Consider the following 18,511-nt stretch of genomic DNA (forward strand, 5'->3'; position numbering starts at 1 on the left):
GGAGGCCCAGGACTTGTCAGCAGTAAAGTTTAAAGATGCAGAGAAGAGACTGAAAGCAGCTGGGAGATGCCCGGCACGGTCCTTCTCCCACTGGAGAAGCACACTCACAGGACATGCTTGCGGCCCATCCCACCCTCTTCTCCCTGGGGACTGAGGAGGAGGCCCCAGAGAAAGGAGAGACGTGAAGAGGGAAGTTTAAGGCCTGGCTCCAGTGAAGAAGTTGCTCCGGCACAGCTGCTGGAGGGACCGTGGGGTGACAACCATGCTGCTCCGCCCCAAGACCACTGCCTTTCCACCCCAGCACCCTGCTCCCCAATGCTGGGCACCCCGCCGACCCTGACCCAGGGAGGCAGGAGAGGCCCAGCCTACCTTTTGTATCTTCACCGTTAGTCTCAAATGCTATGGTCTGGTTATTGAGCTGAACATGGATTGTGTTATTGGGCTTAAGGAGCCATTGAACCTGGAAGGGAGTTGGCAGAGACCTCAGCCCAACCTGCACAGGGCTGGAAACAGAGGAAGGAGCCTGGGGCTTGGACGATGGTGAAAGTGATGGGGCGTGTGACCATGAGGTGATGCTAGCTACCATGCATGAGGGTATTTGGCCTGGGCCAGGCTCTGAGCAAGATACGTTTCAGAGATTAGGTTTTAAATCTCACAGCAGCCTTGTGAGGTAGGTAATATTATTATCCCTATTTTACTCTAAGGAATACAAGGTGCTGGATGTTGTTTCCTCAATCTCACAGGACCTTAAGCCAGTGTCTCCAGGGTTGACTCTTTATGTATATTAAAATACAGTTGATTTACAAAATCATGTTAGTTTCAGGTGTACAGCATAGCAATTCAAACATATATACATACATAGAATATATATATATGTAATTCTTCAGATTCTCTTCTCTTATAGGTTATTACAAAATACTGAGTAGAGTTCCCTGTACTATACAGTAGGTCCTTGTTGGTTATCTATGTCGCTTCAGTTGTGTCTAACTTTTTATAGCCCCGCCAGGCTCCTCTGTCCATGGAATTCTCCAGGCAAGAATACTGGAGTAGGTTGCCATGCCTTCCTGCAAGGGATCTTCCCAACCCTGGGATCGAACCCACGTCTCCTGTGGCTCTTGCATTGCAGGTGGATTCTTTACCGCTGAGCCACCTGGGGAAGGCCTATGTTATTTATAATAGTGTGTATTTGTTAATCCCAAACTCCTGATTTGAACCACTGCTCTGGCAGGATGCTTCCTCACTGCCTCTAGCCCCTTCCCTTCCTCCTTCTCTTTTTCCACCTGGGCCTTAGTCTCCAGCTGAAGGTCCCTGAGCTAAAGGCATTGTGTGAGGGGAGTGCCCCCACCTCCAACTCACTGTGATAGGGTGCAGGCTGCTGGAGCGGTATTCAGCAGCAAAGCCAATGAAGTTGGTGGCATTTGCTGAGCGTGTCTGTGCAGTGCGGCCCTGCAGCAGGAAGGAGGAGTTTCTGTCCTGGGTCCGGACCAACAGGAAGTCTCCCAGCCCATTGAAGGTGTAATTGACACCATCCAAGGTGGTGATATGAGGGTCCCCGACCATCCAGGCTAGAAAAAAGGAGGTACCACATTGGCAGGGCGATAAACAATCTGCCTGCCACTCAGGAGACCTGGGTTCGATCCCTGGGTCAGGAAGATCCCCCTGGAGAAGGGATTGGCTACCCACTCCAGTATTCTTGCCTGGAGAATCCCATGGACAGAGGAGCCTAGCAGGCTACAGTCCGTGGGGTCACAAAGAGTCAGACACGACTGAGCAACTAACACATTGGCAGGGCAGACCAGGGAAAGAAGGGCCTGGGAGACTTCAGCCTGGGGAGGTGCTCAGGGAGCATTTAACCCTCCCCAAAATTCCTCTTGTACTTGTGTGCCCCCACCCCATCCACTTCCTCATTAGCCCCTGATCCACCACACCTTCCCCTCCCCCAAGGCCATGGGTGAATTCCCTCCTCTGCCACACTCTGCACACACCTCCATCTTCCCTTGTGACTACAGTCCTGCCCCAGGAAGCTTGTGCTGTCCCCGTTCAAACCCCAAGAGCGTATCGCTCCCTTGGTCTTCCACTTGGGCTCTGGAAGTGGAAGGGCCAGGTCCCAGCAGCCTCACCAAGACTTGAGGGCTGGTACCCGGCGCAGCTGACCGGGGGCCTCCTTAGCTGGTACAGGGCGCAGAAGGAGGGGTTGCTGTTGAAATGGCAACACCAGTTTTGCAGCTCCAGTTCTTGGTCTGTGCAGAAGAGCAGCATGTTAGTAGAGATGGAGGACCTGCAGGATGCAGCTGGGAGGTTTGGGCAGGATGATAAGGGCAGCAAGGATGTGATTTGGAAGTCAGACCCACATGAGTTCAGATCCCACTCTGCTCAACGACCTTAGGCCATGGACCAGTTACTGTCTCCCTTGTGGGCTTGGTGGAGACATGGGCAGCAAAGCCCCTGGTGGGCAGGCACAGGGTCCTTCCTTTCTTGAAGGCTGAGGGCTGAGACCCACCACTCTCAAAGTGCTGGGAGCAAGAGGCTGTGGCTGGTGGTCTGGGGACTAGGAGGCTGCTGCCTTTACAGGGAACAGATGTTCCCCTGGGCCCATCCCCATCCCCCGCTCCATCCCCTCTAGCTCCTTTGGAGGGTCTCTGCAAGAGATGACTCTATGTCTTCCCCCAGACAGCCTGCTAATCTGGGTCCAGGTTGACGAGGTCAGACCAGGCCTCTGCCACTTCGCTAGAAAGATGCCCCTATCAGCTGGGACTATGGGCCAAGTGGAGACGGGGCAAGAGGAGCTCAATCAGGAATCCCTAGGATGCCAGCTGGAAGGGATGCTGGAAACTTCCTGTTTTTACAAGGTCAGGAAATGGAGGGGAGGCAGCTGGGAGAAAACAGGGACGAGAGGCTTCATGCTGCTGGTCCCACTGCTGGTGTGGAGCCCAAGGTGGTCCCTGACAGAGAAGGACAGAGAGCTCCAGAAAACTCGGGCTCAAGTTGTCTGCCAACACACTTACCAAGTTGCCAAGGACTCTGCACTCTCCAGCCTTGGAGTAGCTCTCCCCAGGGTCCATAGCGGCAGCACACACCCCCACGCCAGGAGGAGAAGCTGCACAGCTGCCTGCTGCCTGCAACAAGCCCAGACACTCTCAGGCCTGGGCTGTCAGTGGTGGCAGCAGCCATTGCGCGGGGGTGTTTCTGGGGAGGGACGGAGGGAGTCCCAAAAGGGAAAGGTCAGGCACGGCCAGAGGGAGAGTGAGTTGGCTTATAGGGATGGTGGGAGTGCCGCCAGAGACCAGAAGGATCTGTTACCTCTGCTGATGGACTGGAATCTTAAATCCAATACTCCCTGGTTCCAGGAGCAAGGGCAGGAGATCTGGTTCCAGCCCCAGCTGGGCCACTGAGGCTGTCTCTTCAACCACTGCAGACACCGGAGACGGTAATTGGGCTTTTCCTCTCTGTGCAGCTTGTAGATCTGTAGCCCCCGGAGGCCTGGGGAAGCAAAGGAAGTAGGGGATATCCCAGGACATGGGGCCACAGGCTCTTATTTAGCTTTAGGGACAAGCAAAACTCATCAGTGCATCCTCTATGTGCCACTTCCTGCACTCTGGACAGTCTTCCAGGGATGGACCCAATGCAGATTGGCTGTGATTCCCCCCAAAGGTCCCTCTGACGTGCGCTTCAGAACCCTAAACTTGGATCTTAGGGTGAGATCCTGGGACAAGTGCTGGGCAGGGAGACCTCATCTGTACCCAACTCAGAGCCAAACCCTGGCCCAAGCTTCAGTGTATTCCATTCTCTGCCCTCCTGCCTGCTACTCTAAGCTCCAGTTCTTCCAGTCCCCCCAGACCAGCTCTTCCTTATGTACCCTGTATCTCAGTGAGTGATGCCACCAGCCACACGCTCAGACACTTGCACAGACATACCAGTGGCTAAAGCAGCCAGGACAGAGGCCAATGTTCAGAGGCCAGCTGGGGAGCCACAGGGAAGGTGGCATGTGAAACAGACACCTGCTCCAACAATATGAAACTGGGGGAGCTTCCCCTGTGCCCAGATGCCATCCTTGGAAAGGGGGGAGGTAACTGGGAGAAGAACCCCTGAAGAGCGTTTGAAATTTAAATAGACCTTTAATTGTGGGCATGAGTGCTAAGTCACTTTAGTTGTGCCCAATTCTTTGCGACCCTAAGCGCTGTAGCCCGCCAGGCTCCTTTGTCCACGGGACTCTCCAGGCAAGAATACTGGAGTGGGTTGCCATGTCCTCCTCCAGGGGATCTTTCCAACCCAGGGACTGAACTCGAGTCTCTTACGTCTCCTGCATTGAAGGCAGGCTCTTTACCACTAGCGCTACATGGGAAGCCCAGACATGTAATTAACTGTAAGTTATTTACTGCCCCCCTAGCTGCCATGAGTGAGAAACAGGGCTCCAGAATACAGCAGAATTCAATAGGACATAATGTATTAGATTTTGGTCTTATTCCCACACAAAAGAAGAAATCATCAAGATGACTATAGTTTGATAAGGTTTTGAAAAGGATAGTCATTTTATGATATCTGTTTGTGTGTTTTCTCCGCAATCAGGAGAAACACACCAGATACTCTCCCCCAACACACACACACACACACACACACACACACACACACACACACACACACAATCACACTGCACCCCTTATGTCACAAGCAGAGGCATCTGGATAGAAGGGCCTTAATCTGATAGGATGGAGCTTCCCTCATAGCTCAGTCAGTAAAGAATCCTCCTGCAATGCAGGAAACCCAGGTTCAATCCCTGAGTCAGGAAGATCCCCTGGAGAAGGAAATGGCAACCCCCTCCAGTATTCTTGCCTGGAGAATCCCATGGACAGAGGAGCCTGGCGGCTACAGTCCATGGGATCACAAAGAGTCAGACACCACTGAGACTAAATCACCACCAAGCTCATAGTACAGCTTTCTCCACCAGGTGGCACCAATGATCTGACTTGGCTTATGTTTACCAGACTTTCTTGCCACAGAACAAACAGAAGTGGATTTATGCTTCATGGTCCACATGGCTAATTTCTAATGCTAAAATATCTTTTGTTCTATCACACTTTGGAAACTGTCATTTCTTTCCCTTTGGCGCCCCCAGGCAGTGCAAGTCATGGAGGAGGCCCTTGGAGCCTAAAGTACTGGCCTTCTTACCAAAGTGAGAGCTCTTTGAGAGCAAACAGAGTTGCTCTTTTTAAAAATGTTTTCATACTTCTGGCTCTTAGCACAGTGTTCAGCACACAGCAGGTACTCGATAAATGGTGACTGAATGGATGTCAGACCCCCTGGAATTCCTCTCTGTAGATCCATTAAGAGATCTCATGTGGATTCTCATCCAGCTCTGGGACAGGACACTTGGAGACTTGTCCTAACTGCCCATTCATGTCCCCGCCTCCTGCCATACCCATGTCCTCACTTCCAGGATCTGGGCCCCCACTCAGTCCTGCTGGCTTTGGGCTGATTCCAGGGAGGACACTCTGCACTGCAAGAGGGTGCAGAAGGCATGCTGCTCCCTGGGCAGTGCCCAGGCCAGATCCCAGCTGTGGGAGGTCAGATGGTATGGAAACACCCTTTTGTGGACATTGCACGGGAGTTGCCCTTTGAGGACTGTCACGGCATACGGAGTGGGAGACAGAAGAGGACTTGAGTCCCTCCAGTCTGATAAGTGGTGCTTTTACCTGAGTTGGAATCCAGGAATTGGTCTGGACGATACTTCTCCCATACTGGATGGAATGTCAACTGGCTGTTTTTGAAATACCCATCTCCACTGTGGGCAAAGAAAAGAATATCTGACCTTCATCACACACAGAGTCCTTCCCCTTAGTTGGCAAGTTGCTCATTCATCCAGCGAGTCAATCAGCCAGCCACCCCCTCTGTCCAGCCAGTCATTAGTTATCAGTTGGCCCGTCAGCTATCGAGCCAGCTGGTCAGGCAGCCAGCCAGAATCACTGATCCCCTGTGCTAAGCAGGATTGGGGAGGAGGCAGATGGGGGAGGGGTGGGAGGACCTAATTTATCTCATATCTGAGCACAAACTGCAGTGAACTGGTCCTGAGACATGGGTTGAAAGCAACATCTCAGGCCTCTTTCCTGTTAGTTTCCCTTCAACTAGGTGTCGGAGAGGCGGTGCTGTAGGGGACGGTTGGTGGTGCAGGTTAAGAGCTAGTCTTCGAGTTAGGAGGATCCGGACAATGTGTGTGCCACCCCACCCCCACCCCACCCCACCCCCCCTGCCCAGGGGACGGTGTTTAAACCCTGCTCCAGGAAGGAGGAAACCCCAGAGTGGGGCCTGCAGACTCTGGGTCATGCCTCAGAGCAGCCACTCGGATCCTTTCTCCTCTTTGACATGGGACAGATGACGCACATGGGCATGACACCTTCCATGGGTGCCCTCAGAATGGTGGGAAATTCCTAGCTAGTTAGATAATTCCAGTCCTTTCTCCTTCAGGGCATGTTCAAAAGCAAGTGAAAGCAGTGTAATTACAGGGACAATCCCAAACACATTCTAGGAGAAAGGCATCTACAGCAATTACCAGTAACAGTTTACATGGGACCTTCACAACCAACTGCACATGCATCATGGTTGAAAACTATTGTGTTAGAGAATGAGCCATTCCCACACTTGGGAACCCATGTCCGAAACCACAGCTCATCCATCTCTCTGCTTTCCCTCTTTGCCACTGACCACACAAGCTGTTGGTGCCGTTGGGTGAGAGGTTAATTCTCAGCCCATCAGAAACTAGAAATTGTCATACTGAGTGAAATAATTCAGAGAAAGAAAAATATTGTGTGATATCACTTGTACGTGGAATCTAAAAAGAAATGATACAAATGAACTTATTTACAAAACAGAAACAGACTCACAGACTTAGAGAACAAACTTATGGTTACTAGGGAGGAAGGATGGGGAGAAGGGATCATTAGGGAGTTTGGGATCGACATGTACACATTGGTATATATAAGATGGATAACCAATGAGGACCTACTGTATAGCACAGGGAACTCTAGATGGGAGTTCCTGGATGGGAAGGGAGTTTAGGGGAGAATGGATACATGTATATGTATGGCTGAGTCCCTTTGCTGTCTACCTGAAACTACCACAATATTGTTAATTGGCTATATTCCAATATAAAATAAAAAGTTTTAATAAAGTCAGAAAGGCAGATTTCAGCCTTATATTTTGTATTCAACTTTCTGCTTTGCCACTTACTTTCCAGCTCTTTGGGCAATGACTCATCCATTTGTACCTCAGTTTCCTTACCTGCAGAATGGATAATAAATAGTATCTCCTTCATGGGGTGGTTGTGATTGTCAAATGAAATAATGCCTGTTAAGTACTTGGTGTTGGTGATGGACAAGGAGGCCTGGCGTGCTGCAATTCATGGGGTCACAAAGAGTTAGACACGACTGAGCGAGTGAAATGAACTGAACTGAAGTACTTGGTGTAGTAAATGTTGACTGATACTTGACAAGTCAAGAGTGGTCAGCTAATGTCAATGGAAATCCTAGAAGTCAAAGCTCTGGGATTTATTATCACCATGCACGGAACTGGGATAGGAAAGGGAATGGCAGGGTGAAGCGGGATCTTTGCATTTGAAACAAAAAGAAGTGGAAACCAGAATCAGTGTGAGTCAGAAGCATTGGCGAGGAAGAGTCCTGCCCAGTTCTGGGGGACAGAGTGTGTGTGCAGTGCAAGCCCTGCTCTGCACCACCTCCCATTATTTGCTCATGGCTGCCAGCCCATCCCTGTCCTACCTGGAAAAGCCCATCAGGACAGGGTTGCCTGGTCGCCCGGTCACAGTCCACTGCATCCCACCACTTTGGTAGAGAAACAGGGCGTAGGACCTGCTCCCGTCCGTGGAAAGGATGGCTTGGTAGGTGTTGGTCTGGGGGTTGGTTGGAGACAAACAGGGATGCCTGTGAGAGATCTGGGATGTCCCATCACCCATCCCACACCCCCACTCTGACACCCACATCACCTTTTCCTGACCTCTGAGAGCAAAGGCATGGGCTTAAATACAGGCAAGTTTGGAATTTTGCAGAGATTGCACCCTGACTGTCAAAGCACCTGCTGTGGTGGATTTGCCTTCTTTGTGACTTCTTTCCAGTGAGGAAAGGTAAAGGATTCTGGGCTGGAATCCTGTTAGAAGAGGGTCTGTCTGAGAAAGCTTCAGCAACCAGAGAGATTAGCCAAGACCTCAGAGAGCTGAGAGAGGCCTGCTGAGCTTCCTTTGGGATATTTAAGGATATCGTCCAAATGTCCCGTCATCCTGAATAGCACAGAAGAACCATGCAGGTGAGACTGGAGATTCTCTGAAGGCAGATTTCGAGCACTGTGCTTCTACACAGTGAGTAAGCAATGAACTTGCTGAGCCAATGAAGAAATGGGTGACTTCAGACCAGACACAGGGAAGAACTCTGTGACTGTCAGAGTGGTGAGGCCCCAGAGGGAAGGCTAGGGGGAGCACGAGGCATGGCCCCTCTCCACTGGATGCTTTTCTGTCATGAGCCAGAGTCTGGAGACAGAAAAACCTTGGTTCCAGGCCTGGCTTTGTCATCTGCTAGCTGGATGACCTCGAGCAGTTGCTTAACCTCTCTAACCATCATCTTTCTCATCTCTAATATGTGGATAATTACATTAGATTGAGCCATATAATATTGCCAGTAGCCAGCCATTTGGGGGGCTTCCCAGGTGGCGCTAGTGGTAAAGAACCTGCCTGCCAATACAGAAGCCATAAGAAACATGGGTTCCATCCCTGTATCAGGAAGATTCCCTGGAGGAGAGCATGGTAACCCAGTCCAGCATTCTTACCTGGAGACTCCCATGGACAGAGGAACCTGGCAGGCTACAGTCCATAGGGTCGCAAATAGTCGGACATTACTGAAGTGACTTAGCACAGCCACTTTTTACTTATTGCATGCTCCATGTTTCAGTCTTCTAATACCCAGTGCTTTGGCTGCTGTGAGGCATGTAAGCAAAGCCCCGAAGCACCCCTGCCATGTGGTAAGTGCTCAGGAGACAGAGCAGGGGGTTTTGGAGGTGGTGGGGATGGGGGATAGGGAGGCAAAGAGGTGGGCTGGGAGGGAAGTGCTCTAATCTGTCCTTGACTCAGAGAGGAGTTTAGACAAGTGGTCCCTGCTTAGGATTCTAGGATGCCTGACTTCCAGGTGGTTCACAGGACATTGCCCACTGGTCCACTCACCCCGATGGTCACCTGGGCAGGATAGGCAGGGACATGAACCCAAGTGATCTTTAGCGCCCATCTGGCTTTGTAGTTTCTGGTTTTCGTTAACGTGTTAATTGAAGACTCCACCTTCTGCACTAGTGTGTTGTAGTCATCATAGAGAGTCTCATATTCCTAGGAAAAGAAGGCAGATATGGAAAAGGAAATAAGGATCCCATCTCAGTACTCCTGAGGGACCCCCATTTTCTGCTCACTTTAGTCCACCCATGTCTCCCATCCTTCCCCCTCCCAGGCTTGTGTTTTCAGTTAGTGACCTGAAGATCAATCTGCAGGGAAACATGGGGTGTTATGAAGTGGATAGTCAAGAGCCAGAAACTCAAGTCTTCTAACTTGAACTTGTGCATCTCTTAGCATAAACTGGCTCTGATGGTGCAACCACCTGCATCCATTTGTACCTCTCTGGGTCCAACAAGAGGCTCTTTAAGACACGTGTGTGCTTCTCCACAATTGGACCTTCTACAGTGTCTTGTCCATGGCCAGGGCACGATCAGCATTTGCCTGCAGTAGCTTTCACTACACTGAGAGCTCTCTCTGAGTGGAATCATTAACCCAACCCAGGAGCACACGCAGGGGCCGTGCTTGACTTGGCCTTATTAGGAGGAACCCCCTGCAACCTCATTCCAACAGTGGATGGCCAACCCACCCAATGCAGTCTTCCCATGGTTGTGTCCTAATCTGTTTCCTCCCCACCCTCATATAAGCTTCAGTTCCCACCCCCTGATAGGAGGGTTCTGACAGCAGGAACACTTGCAAGGCCCTCCACACAGGCCTTTGTCTCTCCTTGCTGGCTGCTGGAGAACCCTGTGTGCTGAGCTTTGAAAGGCCCACCTGGTAAAATATGGTTCCCCGGCTGCTGGAGAAATCAGCATCATCCCAGAATGGAGCCACCATGGCCACAGAGTCCCAGTCTGAAAAGCCTCTGAGGGGAGGGTTGGGGTAGGAGAAAATCTGGTAGTCTGACTTCGGGAAAATGATTTGGCCATTATCTGTGAACTGAGCACAAAGGTTCCTCCGATTAGCATTCAGGGAGAGAGCATCCCAGACTTGGGCCAGCTCCTGGGATTCGTGAGGGTAGAACTTGGAGATGTCAACAACCCCTGGAAATGGATGGTCTCATCCCCCTGCCTGCTGGGAGAGCCCCGGTACATAGTTTTCCCACAAAAACTCTTCATTCTTAGGCCAGTCCTCACATCTTAAGAGCTTCCTAAGGTGGTAGGTTTTGTCCTGCTTCAGTGGCAGACCCATCCATAGACCAGCCCACCAAAGAGCAGAGGCCTCTGGGTAAATCCCCTTGGCCCCCGCCCCTGAAGCTTGTGCCATATCAGTTAGAGCTGAAAGAATTTATACTCTCACTGCATCACCGTGTGGCTCTCTCAGTGTGTCCTGGCTCAGCCCCCTCGTCGAGGGCCAAAACTGCCATTCAGCCCTCTTCTATGAGACATGAAGTACTTGGACCAAGGAACCAGGAAAATAATTACAGAAAATTTGAACAGCATCAGTCAAGTTTCCCCAAGTAGGGCTTCCTACTCAAAAAAAAAAAAAAAAAGGGCGGGGGTGGGGGGCCATGAAAACAGTGGAGAGATTACTGGGCCCCAGGACCTCTCTACTGAGGTGACAACACTCTGTCCACATGTGTGTGTATGGCAGGGGCAGGGGGCAGGGGGCAGGGTATAGCCTCACTCCTTGTCTTCCTCAGCTGGTGCCTTGTCATTAAAGATAGTGTGTGTAAACAGAGCCAGCAGCAGAGACATAGGAGGTCCTGACAAGCCTCATAGTCATAGCTGCTCATGGGCACAGGGCCATCTTTGAGTCCTGGAGGGGAAGCAGGGCCTGTGGAATGCAGGTCGTGAGTCCTGTCCTTTGGGTTGCAGTTGGGGACTCACGTAGAGGGAATCCCAGAGCAAGGAGCCAAGGGGGAAGCCGATCTGGGGCTTGAAGAGTGGTGAGGTGAAGTCCACGGTCCTCCTGACAAACTCCCGGTCTCCAGCACTTGGCCCGTAGGGGAAGAGGAGAACACCTGGGCCGGTACAAAGAGGAGCAGGAAGTTCTCAAGGGCCCCAAAGTCATTAAGGCTGGTAGGGCATTTCACCTCCAAGAAGCCTTCCCTGACCCCATGGACTGTAGCCTGCCATGACCCCATGGGGTCATGACCCCATGGACTGTAGCCTGCCAGGCTCCTCTGTCCATGGGATTTTCCGGGAAAGAACCTTAGAGTGGGTTGCCATTTCCTACTCTAGGAGATGTCCCCGACCCAGGGATTGAACCAAAGTCTCTTGCATCTCCTGCATTGGCAGGCAGATTCTTTACCACTGAGCCACCTGGGAAGCCCTACACCGCTCTCCTGGCCTCCCGCAAATTTCTTCCTGACCCCAGCTGTGATGGCATCTACAGGATCTGTTACCTACAAGATTCCCTCACACATCAGCCTTGCTTCTCGGCACTTTTCACCTTATTTCTGGTAACCCCAAATTCTTTGGGGATCTCCTCCCCAGGTGACACCAGGACTGCTTTTCCTGTCCATGCCTTTATTCCAGCTGTTTAGGCCCTCCTGTCTGCATGGGGCACTTCCTCTCCCCAGTTCCTATTTACTCTTTCCAGGAAGCCTCCTCTTCACCTTGAATCCACCCCTGACATTCCCTTAGGGCCTTCCAATAAGTGCACCTAATATCCTGGGTTTGTTCCTCTAATGGCATCTACTGAGGCAGAAGATATGTCTCTCTCTAAACAGCCCCTTGGTCATTTCTGTATCTCTAGCTCCTAGCCCAGCACCATGTGCAAAGCCAGCCCTCAGCACCCAACTCTGATGCTCTTGCATTGTCCGCTGTAGGGCTCTTCTGATTTGAAACAACATAGTCTGTGAGCAAGCAGGATGAGACTAAACACTCAGTTACCCATCCCTATCAAGGGGATAGGGAGAGCAGCTGGACTTCCCATGACCCAGATGGAGCAGTGGAGAGATCCACAGAACCCCCAACAACTCACAAGGGCCGTCATTGGTAGATACAATCCAGCTGCCACAACTACAACCACCACGTCTAGCTCCATCCTCTTCCTCCGAGGGCAGAGAGGCTCTAGCTCTATGGAATCACTTGCCTTTCCCAGGGTTAACAGGGACTGATGCAGCTGTGGAGTGGGTACCTGTAGAAGTCCCAGGAGTGGAGGTGGTAAGGGTCTGGGAGGTTGTTGAGGGTAGTGATGCTGTGCTTCCCCCACAGTCTGCCTTCTGTGAGGTTGTGCTTTTTTCTGGGCAGGCAAGGAAAGAAGACTGGAGTGGGTGTGACAGTCAGAGAGTAGTAAAATTTAAGAGAGTCACAGACTTTAGGAGCTGGGAGAGACAGCTAGAAACCTGTGTTCTGGTCATCCCCAAACAACCCCCTGCAGAAAAGCAGTTATCTCCTGGGGTAGAGGGGATGGTGAGCCTGTGACCCACCATACCTGCCACTGACTTCATCTTCTCATGGACCTGACTTCCAGCTGGGAGTGCTAGCTCACGTCCTCTCTCAGGCACTCCTCTGAGCTGAATTGAGCTAACTGGGCTACTGTAAGAGACCAAGACCCCAGAGTCCCCCTACCTGATGTCTCAGCCTTCATGGTGGAGCCTGTGACTGTTGGAGAAGTGCTGGTAACAGACAGAGGAGTGGGGTGACTTGTGAATCGGGTGGTGGAGCTCCAGGTGACTGCAGGGTCAGGGGCTGATTGAGAGAATAAAGAATTAGTGGTGCTTGTTATGGAAAGTGAGGTGCCAACTGAGGTTCCCAGGGCGGTGTCGTGGTGGGTTGGTGCTGTCCACAGTCCTGTGATAGTGGTGGTAGACTGAGTTGTGTGACTGTCCCTGGAGGGTGCTGGGGTGAAGGTTGTCACTTCATCTGCAGTGGATGTACCCTGAAGAACACTTTTGGAGGTTGAGTGTCCACTTGGTTTGAATGAAGTTGCAGATGAGGCTATTTTGATTGTGCTCACCATGGGGGAGAATAAATTCATGGTTTGGGGTTCTTGTGTGGTCTGTGTGCCTTGTGTGGAAACTATTTGAGAAATAGCTGATGCTTCTTGAGGAGAGATGCTGGTAGACAGTGGGGTTGACTGCCTTGTTGGGACTATTACAGTTTGGATGAAGGAGATACAAACATGACTGTTTTGAAGGTTTGAGTCATACTGGAGCTTGTGCTGCTGATAAGAATACCCCCAGTGGTCTCTGTCCCTCGTGTCCAGTGAGTCTGGGAAAATGCTAACTGAGATATTCTCAGATAGCAGTATGTGGTTAGTTCTTCCTGTTTTCTACTGTTGAGACTTCAGATGTAACTCAAGAAATACTAGCAGGGGAGGTGGATGCTCTTTCTGTGATCAATGTACTGGCAGCTACTGGTGTTGACAATGGTTCTTTTTCTGACTGAGTTGTGTGGCTGTCACTGAAGGATGGAGAAGTGAGTGTTATTGTTTTATCTGGAGTAAATATCTCATAAGAAACATCTGTAGAGATTGAACTTTTAGTATAGGGCCATCCTGTGGTCTTTGTGTCTTTGCTTTAGTGAGGATGGAAAACCATAGATGTTTGTGGAGTTGAAGAACTGGTAGAAAGGAGTAGATTGTACTGATGACTGCCATGGTGTAGAAGCTTTAGGAGTGAACGGAGAAGAACTTCCAGTTACAAAAGGGGATTTGTCTATTGTGTTTCTTACAGTGTTGTCTGTTGACCTTTTTGTTCCTAATATTTTTGATGTTACTGTAGGTGTATACCGCACATGGGGTGGGAATGAAGTGGTTGTTGTACCTGAAGGGGATGTCCTCTGGGAAGTACCTTCTGTAGATTTGTGTGCATGTGTCGATGATGAGAGAGTTGATGTTCTCACAGCTGTGATGGTGGTGGTTTGAATTCCACTGGTGGTTTTCATGCTTGGAGTCTGGTGGTTCTGAGGAGATGCTGATGTTTTCCCAGTAGAAGTGGTGGAAGGGGGTAAAGTTGATTGTTTCTCTGGTCCAGTTGTCATTGACACTGTGGAGACTGGATGGATATGTCTCGGTAGAGTTGGTGATGTGTTCCTCGGGTTTCCTACAGTGGTGTCTGCTGAGGTTTTTGTTCTCCATATTTTTGATGTTACTGTAGGTGTTTGCCTCACATGGGGTGGGAATGAAGTGGTTGTTGTACCTGAAGGAGATGTCCTCTGGGAAGTGCCTTCTGTAGATCTGTGTGCATGTGTTGATGATGAGAGAGTTGATGTTCTCACAGCTGTGATGGTGGTGGTTTGAGTTCCACTGGTGGTTTTCATGCTTGGAGTCTGGTGGTTCTGAGGAGACATTGATGTTTTCCCAGTAGAAGTGGTGAAAGGGGGTAAGGTTGATTGTTTCTCTGGTCCAGTTGTCATTGACACTGTGGAGACTGGATGGATATGTCTCGGTAGAGTTGGTGATGTGTTCCTCGGGTTTCCTACAGTGGTATCTGCTGAGGTTTTTGTTCTCCATATTTTTGATGTTACTGTAGGTGTATGCCTCACATAGGGTGGGAATGAAGTGATTGTTGTACCTGAAGGAGATGTCCTCTGGGAAGTGTCTTCTGTAGATTTGAGTGCACGTGTCGATGATGAGAGAGTTGATGTTCTCACAGCTGTGATAGTGGTGGTTTGTGTTCCTCTGGTGGTCTTCATGCTCGGAGTCTGGTGGTTCTGAGGAGATGCTGATGTTTTCCCAGTAGAAGTGGTGGAAGGAGGTAAAGTTGATTGTTTCTCTGGTCCAGTTGTCATTGACACTGTGGAGACTGGATGGATATGTCTCGGTAGAGTTGGTGATGTGTTCCTCGGGTTTCCTACAGTGGTGTCTGCTGAGGTTTTTGTTCTCCATATTTTTGATGTTACTGTAGGTGTTTGCCTCACATGGGGTGGGAATGAAGTGGTTGTTGTACCTGAAGGAGATGTCCTCTGGGAAGTGCCTTCTGTAGATCTGTGTGCATGTGTTGATGATGAGAGAGTTGATGTTCTCACAGCTGTGATGGTGGTGGTTTGAGTTCCACTGGTGGTTTTCATGCTTGGAGTCTGGTGGTTCTGAGGAGACATTGATGTTTTCCCAGTAGAAGTGGTGAAAGGGGGTAAGGTTGATTGTTTCTCTGGTCCAGTTGTCATTGACACTGTGGAGACTGGATGGATATGTCTCGGTAGAGTTGGTGATGTGTTCCTCGGGTTTCCTACAGTGGTATCTGCTGAGGTTTTTGTTCTCCATATTTTTGATGTTACTGTAGGTGTATGCCTCACATAGGGTGGGAATGAAGTGATTGTTGTACCTGAAGGAGATGTCCTCTGGGAAGTGTCTTCTGTAGATTTGAGTGCACGTGTCGATGATGAGAGAGTTGATGTTCTCACAGCTGTGATAGTGGTGGTTTGTGTTCCTCTGGTGGTCTTCATGCTCGGAGTCTGGTGGTTCTGAGGAGATGCTGATGTTTTCCCAGTAGAAGTGGTGGAAGGGGGTAAAGTTGATTGTTTCTCTGGTCCAGTTGTCATTGACACTGTGGAGACTGGATGGATATGTCTCGGTAGAGTTGGTGATGTGTTCCTCGGGTTTCCTACAGTGGTGTCTGCTGAGGTTTTTGTTCTCCATATTTTTGATGTTACTGTAGGTGTTTGCCTCACATGGGGTGGGAATGAAGTGGTTGTTGTACCTGAAGGAGATGTCCTCTGGGAAGTGCCTTCTGTAGATCTGTGTGCATGTGTTGATGATGAGAGAGTTGATGTTCTCACAGCTGTGATGGTGGTGGTTTGAGTTCCACTGGTGGTTTTCATGCTTGGAGTCTGGTGGTTCTGAGGAGACATTGATGTTTTCCCAGTAGAAGTGGTGAAAGGGGGTAAGGTTGATTGTTTCTCTGGTCCAGTTGTCATTGACACTGTGGAGACTGGATGGATATGTCTCAGTAGAGTTGGTGATGTGTTCCTCGGGTTTCCTACAGTGGTATCTGCTGAGGTTTTTGTTCTCCATATTTTTGATGTTACTGTAGGTGTATGCCTCACATAGGGTGGGAATGAAGTGATTGTTGTACCTGAAGGAGATGTCCTCTGGGAAGTGTCTTCTGTAGATTTGAGTGCACGTGTCGATGATGAGAGAGTTGATGTTCTCACAGCTGTGATAGTGGTGGTTTGTGTTCCTCTGGTGGTCTTCATGCTCGGAGTCTGGTGGTTCTGAGGAGATGCTGATGTTTTCCCAGTAGAAGTGGTGGAAGGGGGTAAAGTTGATTGTTTCTCTGGTCCAGTTGTCATTGACACTGTGGAGACTGGATGGATATGTCTCGGTAGAGTTGGTGATGTGTTCCTCGGGTTTCCTACAGTGGTGTCTGCTGAGGTTTTTGTTCTCCATATTTTTGATGTTACTGTAGGTGTTTGCCTCACATGGGGTGGGAATGAAGTGGTTGTTGTACCTGAAGGAGATGTCCTCTGGGAAGTGCCTTCTGTAGATCTGTGTGCATGTGTTGATGATGAGAGAGTTGATGTTCTCACAGCTGTGATGGTGGTGGTTTGAGTTCCACTGGTGGTTTTCATGCTTGGAGTCTGGTGGTTCTGAGGAGACATTGATGTTTTCCCAGTAGAAGTGGTGAAAGGGGGTAAGGTTGATTGTTTCTCTGGTCCAGTTGTCATTGACACTGTGGAGACTGGATGGATATGTCTCGGTAGAGTTGGTGATGTGTTCCTCGGGTTTCCTACAGTGGTATCTGCTGAGGTTTTTGTTCTCCATATTTTTGATGTTACTGTAGGTGTATGCCTCACATAGGGTGGGAATGAAGTGATTGTTGTACCTGAAGGAGATGTCCTCTGGGAAGTGTCTTCTGTAGATTTGAGTGCACGTGTCGATGATGAGAGAGTTGATGTTCTCACAGCTGTGATAGTGGTGGTTTGTGTTCCTCTGGTGGTCTTCATGCTCGGAGTCTGGTGGTTCTGAGGAGATGCTGATGTTTTCCCAGTAGAAGTGGTGGAAGGGGGTAAAGTTGATTGTTTCTCTGGTCCAGTTGTCATTGACACTGTGGAGACTGGATGGATATGTCTCGGTAGAGTTGGTGATGTGTTCCTCGGGTTTCCTACAGTGGTGTCTGCTGAGGTTTTTGTTCTCCATATTTTTGATGTTACTGTAGGTGTTTGCCTCACATGGGGTGGGAATGAAGTGGTTGTTGTACCTGAAGGAGATGTCCTCTGGGAAGTGCCTTCTGTAGATCTGTGTGCATGTGTTGATGATGAGAGAGTTGATGTTCTCACAGCTGTGATGGTGGTGGTTTGAGTTCCACTGGTGGTTTTCATGCTTGGAGTCTGGTGGTTCTGAGGAGACATTGATGTTTTCCCAGTAGAAGTGGTGAAAGGGGGTAAGGTTGATTGTTTCTCTGGTCCAGTTGTCATTGACACTGTGGAGACCGGATGGATATGTCTCGGTAGAGTTGGTGATGTGTTCCTCGGGTTTCCTACAGTGGTGTCTGCTGAGGACTTTGTTCTCCATATTTTTGATGTTACTGTAGGTGTATACCTCACATCGGGTGGGAATGAAGTGGTTGTTGTACCTGAAGGAGATGTCCTCTGGGAAGTGCCTTCTGTAGATCTGTGTGCACGTGTCGATGATGAGACAGTTGATGTTCTCACAGCTGCGATGGTGGTGGTTTGTGTTCCTCTGGTGGTTTTCATGCTCGGGGTCTGGTGGTTCTGAGAAGATGCTGATGTCATTGGAGATGTATTGCTTACATATGATGGGGAGAACGTTCTGTCTGTTGAGGTTGGTGCTGTCAACATTTTTGATTTTGTTGCAAGCGTGTGACTCATGCCAGATGAGACTGAAGAGATTGTTTTGCCATGGGTAGTTTTCAATTGTGTTGCATGTCCACTTGAAGTGGATGAAGGTAATGACTGCCTCACTTCTGTGATAGTGGTGGTTTGGGATTCTTCCTTGGTCTTTCTCAGCTGAGCCTGATAGTTTTGAGTAGTGGAACTGGAATAAAATGCCTTTGATTGTCTCTTTCCTCCAGCTGCTATTGAGACTGCTGAGGTGACTGGATCAAAGCTGCTAGTATCAGAGGGTGATATTTCCTTTGCTTGACCTACAGTGATGTTGGCTGAGGTTGTTCCTGTCATCAGTTCTGATGATGTGGGAGGTGTGTGGCTGATGCTGGAAGGGGACAGGTCCTCAGTAACACTGCTTGTCAGACAGTTTCTGCTTGTCAAAGATGCCCACTGGGTTTGGGCAGTGCCTGTAAATATAAGATACAAGGACTCATGAGACAAGAGAGTTTCCTTCTGTGATGTT

At 49.8% G+C, this 18,511-nt stretch overlaps 1 protein-coding gene across 4 annotated transcripts in view; it reads right to left on the reverse strand.

Moving 5' to 3' along the window:
* The window catches only part of MUC4 (mucin 4, cell surface associated), a 50,796-nt gene that overhangs the window by 13,170 nt on the left and 19,115 nt on the right, over positions 1 to 18,511 (reverse strand). Inside the window, exons 1-13 of one of the 4 annotated variants that reach the window (XM_027536985.1) lie at positions 14,025 to 14,145; positions 12,829 to 12,948; positions 12,395 to 12,499; positions 11,140 to 11,273; positions 10,085 to 10,249; positions 9,215 to 9,370; positions 7,767 to 7,897; positions 5,691 to 5,779; positions 3,301 to 3,480; positions 3,006 to 3,116; positions 2,121 to 2,240; positions 1,357 to 1,565; positions 370 to 460 (exon numbers count right to left, since the gene is read on the reverse strand). In XM_027536985.1, the coding sequence (XP_027392786.1) occupies positions 370 to 460; positions 1,357 to 1,565; positions 2,121 to 2,240; positions 3,006 to 3,116; positions 3,301 to 3,480; positions 5,691 to 5,779; positions 7,767 to 7,897; positions 9,215 to 9,370; positions 10,085 to 10,249; positions 11,140 to 11,273; positions 12,395 to 12,499; positions 12,829 to 12,948; positions 14,025 to 14,145 (1,732 nt within the window). Of the gene's footprint in view, positions 1 to 369; positions 461 to 1,356; positions 1,566 to 2,120; positions 2,241 to 3,005; positions 3,117 to 3,300; positions 3,481 to 5,690; positions 5,780 to 7,766; positions 7,898 to 9,214; positions 9,371 to 10,084; positions 10,250 to 11,139; positions 11,274 to 12,394; positions 12,500 to 12,828; positions 12,949 to 14,024; positions 18,456 to 18,511 lie in introns of those variants that run through there. The other 3 variants (XM_027537005.1, XM_027536995.1, XR_003510337.1) reach the window with 3 other exon arrangements.

Source organism: Bos indicus x Bos taurus, chromosome 1 (assembly GCF_003369695.1).
Source record: "Bos indicus x Bos taurus breed Angus x Brahman F1 hybrid chromosome 1, Bos_hybrid_MaternalHap_v2.0, whole genome shotgun sequence".
NCBI classification, from domain to species: Eukaryota; Metazoa; Chordata; class Mammalia; order Artiodactyla; family Bovidae; genus Bos; species Bos indicus x Bos taurus.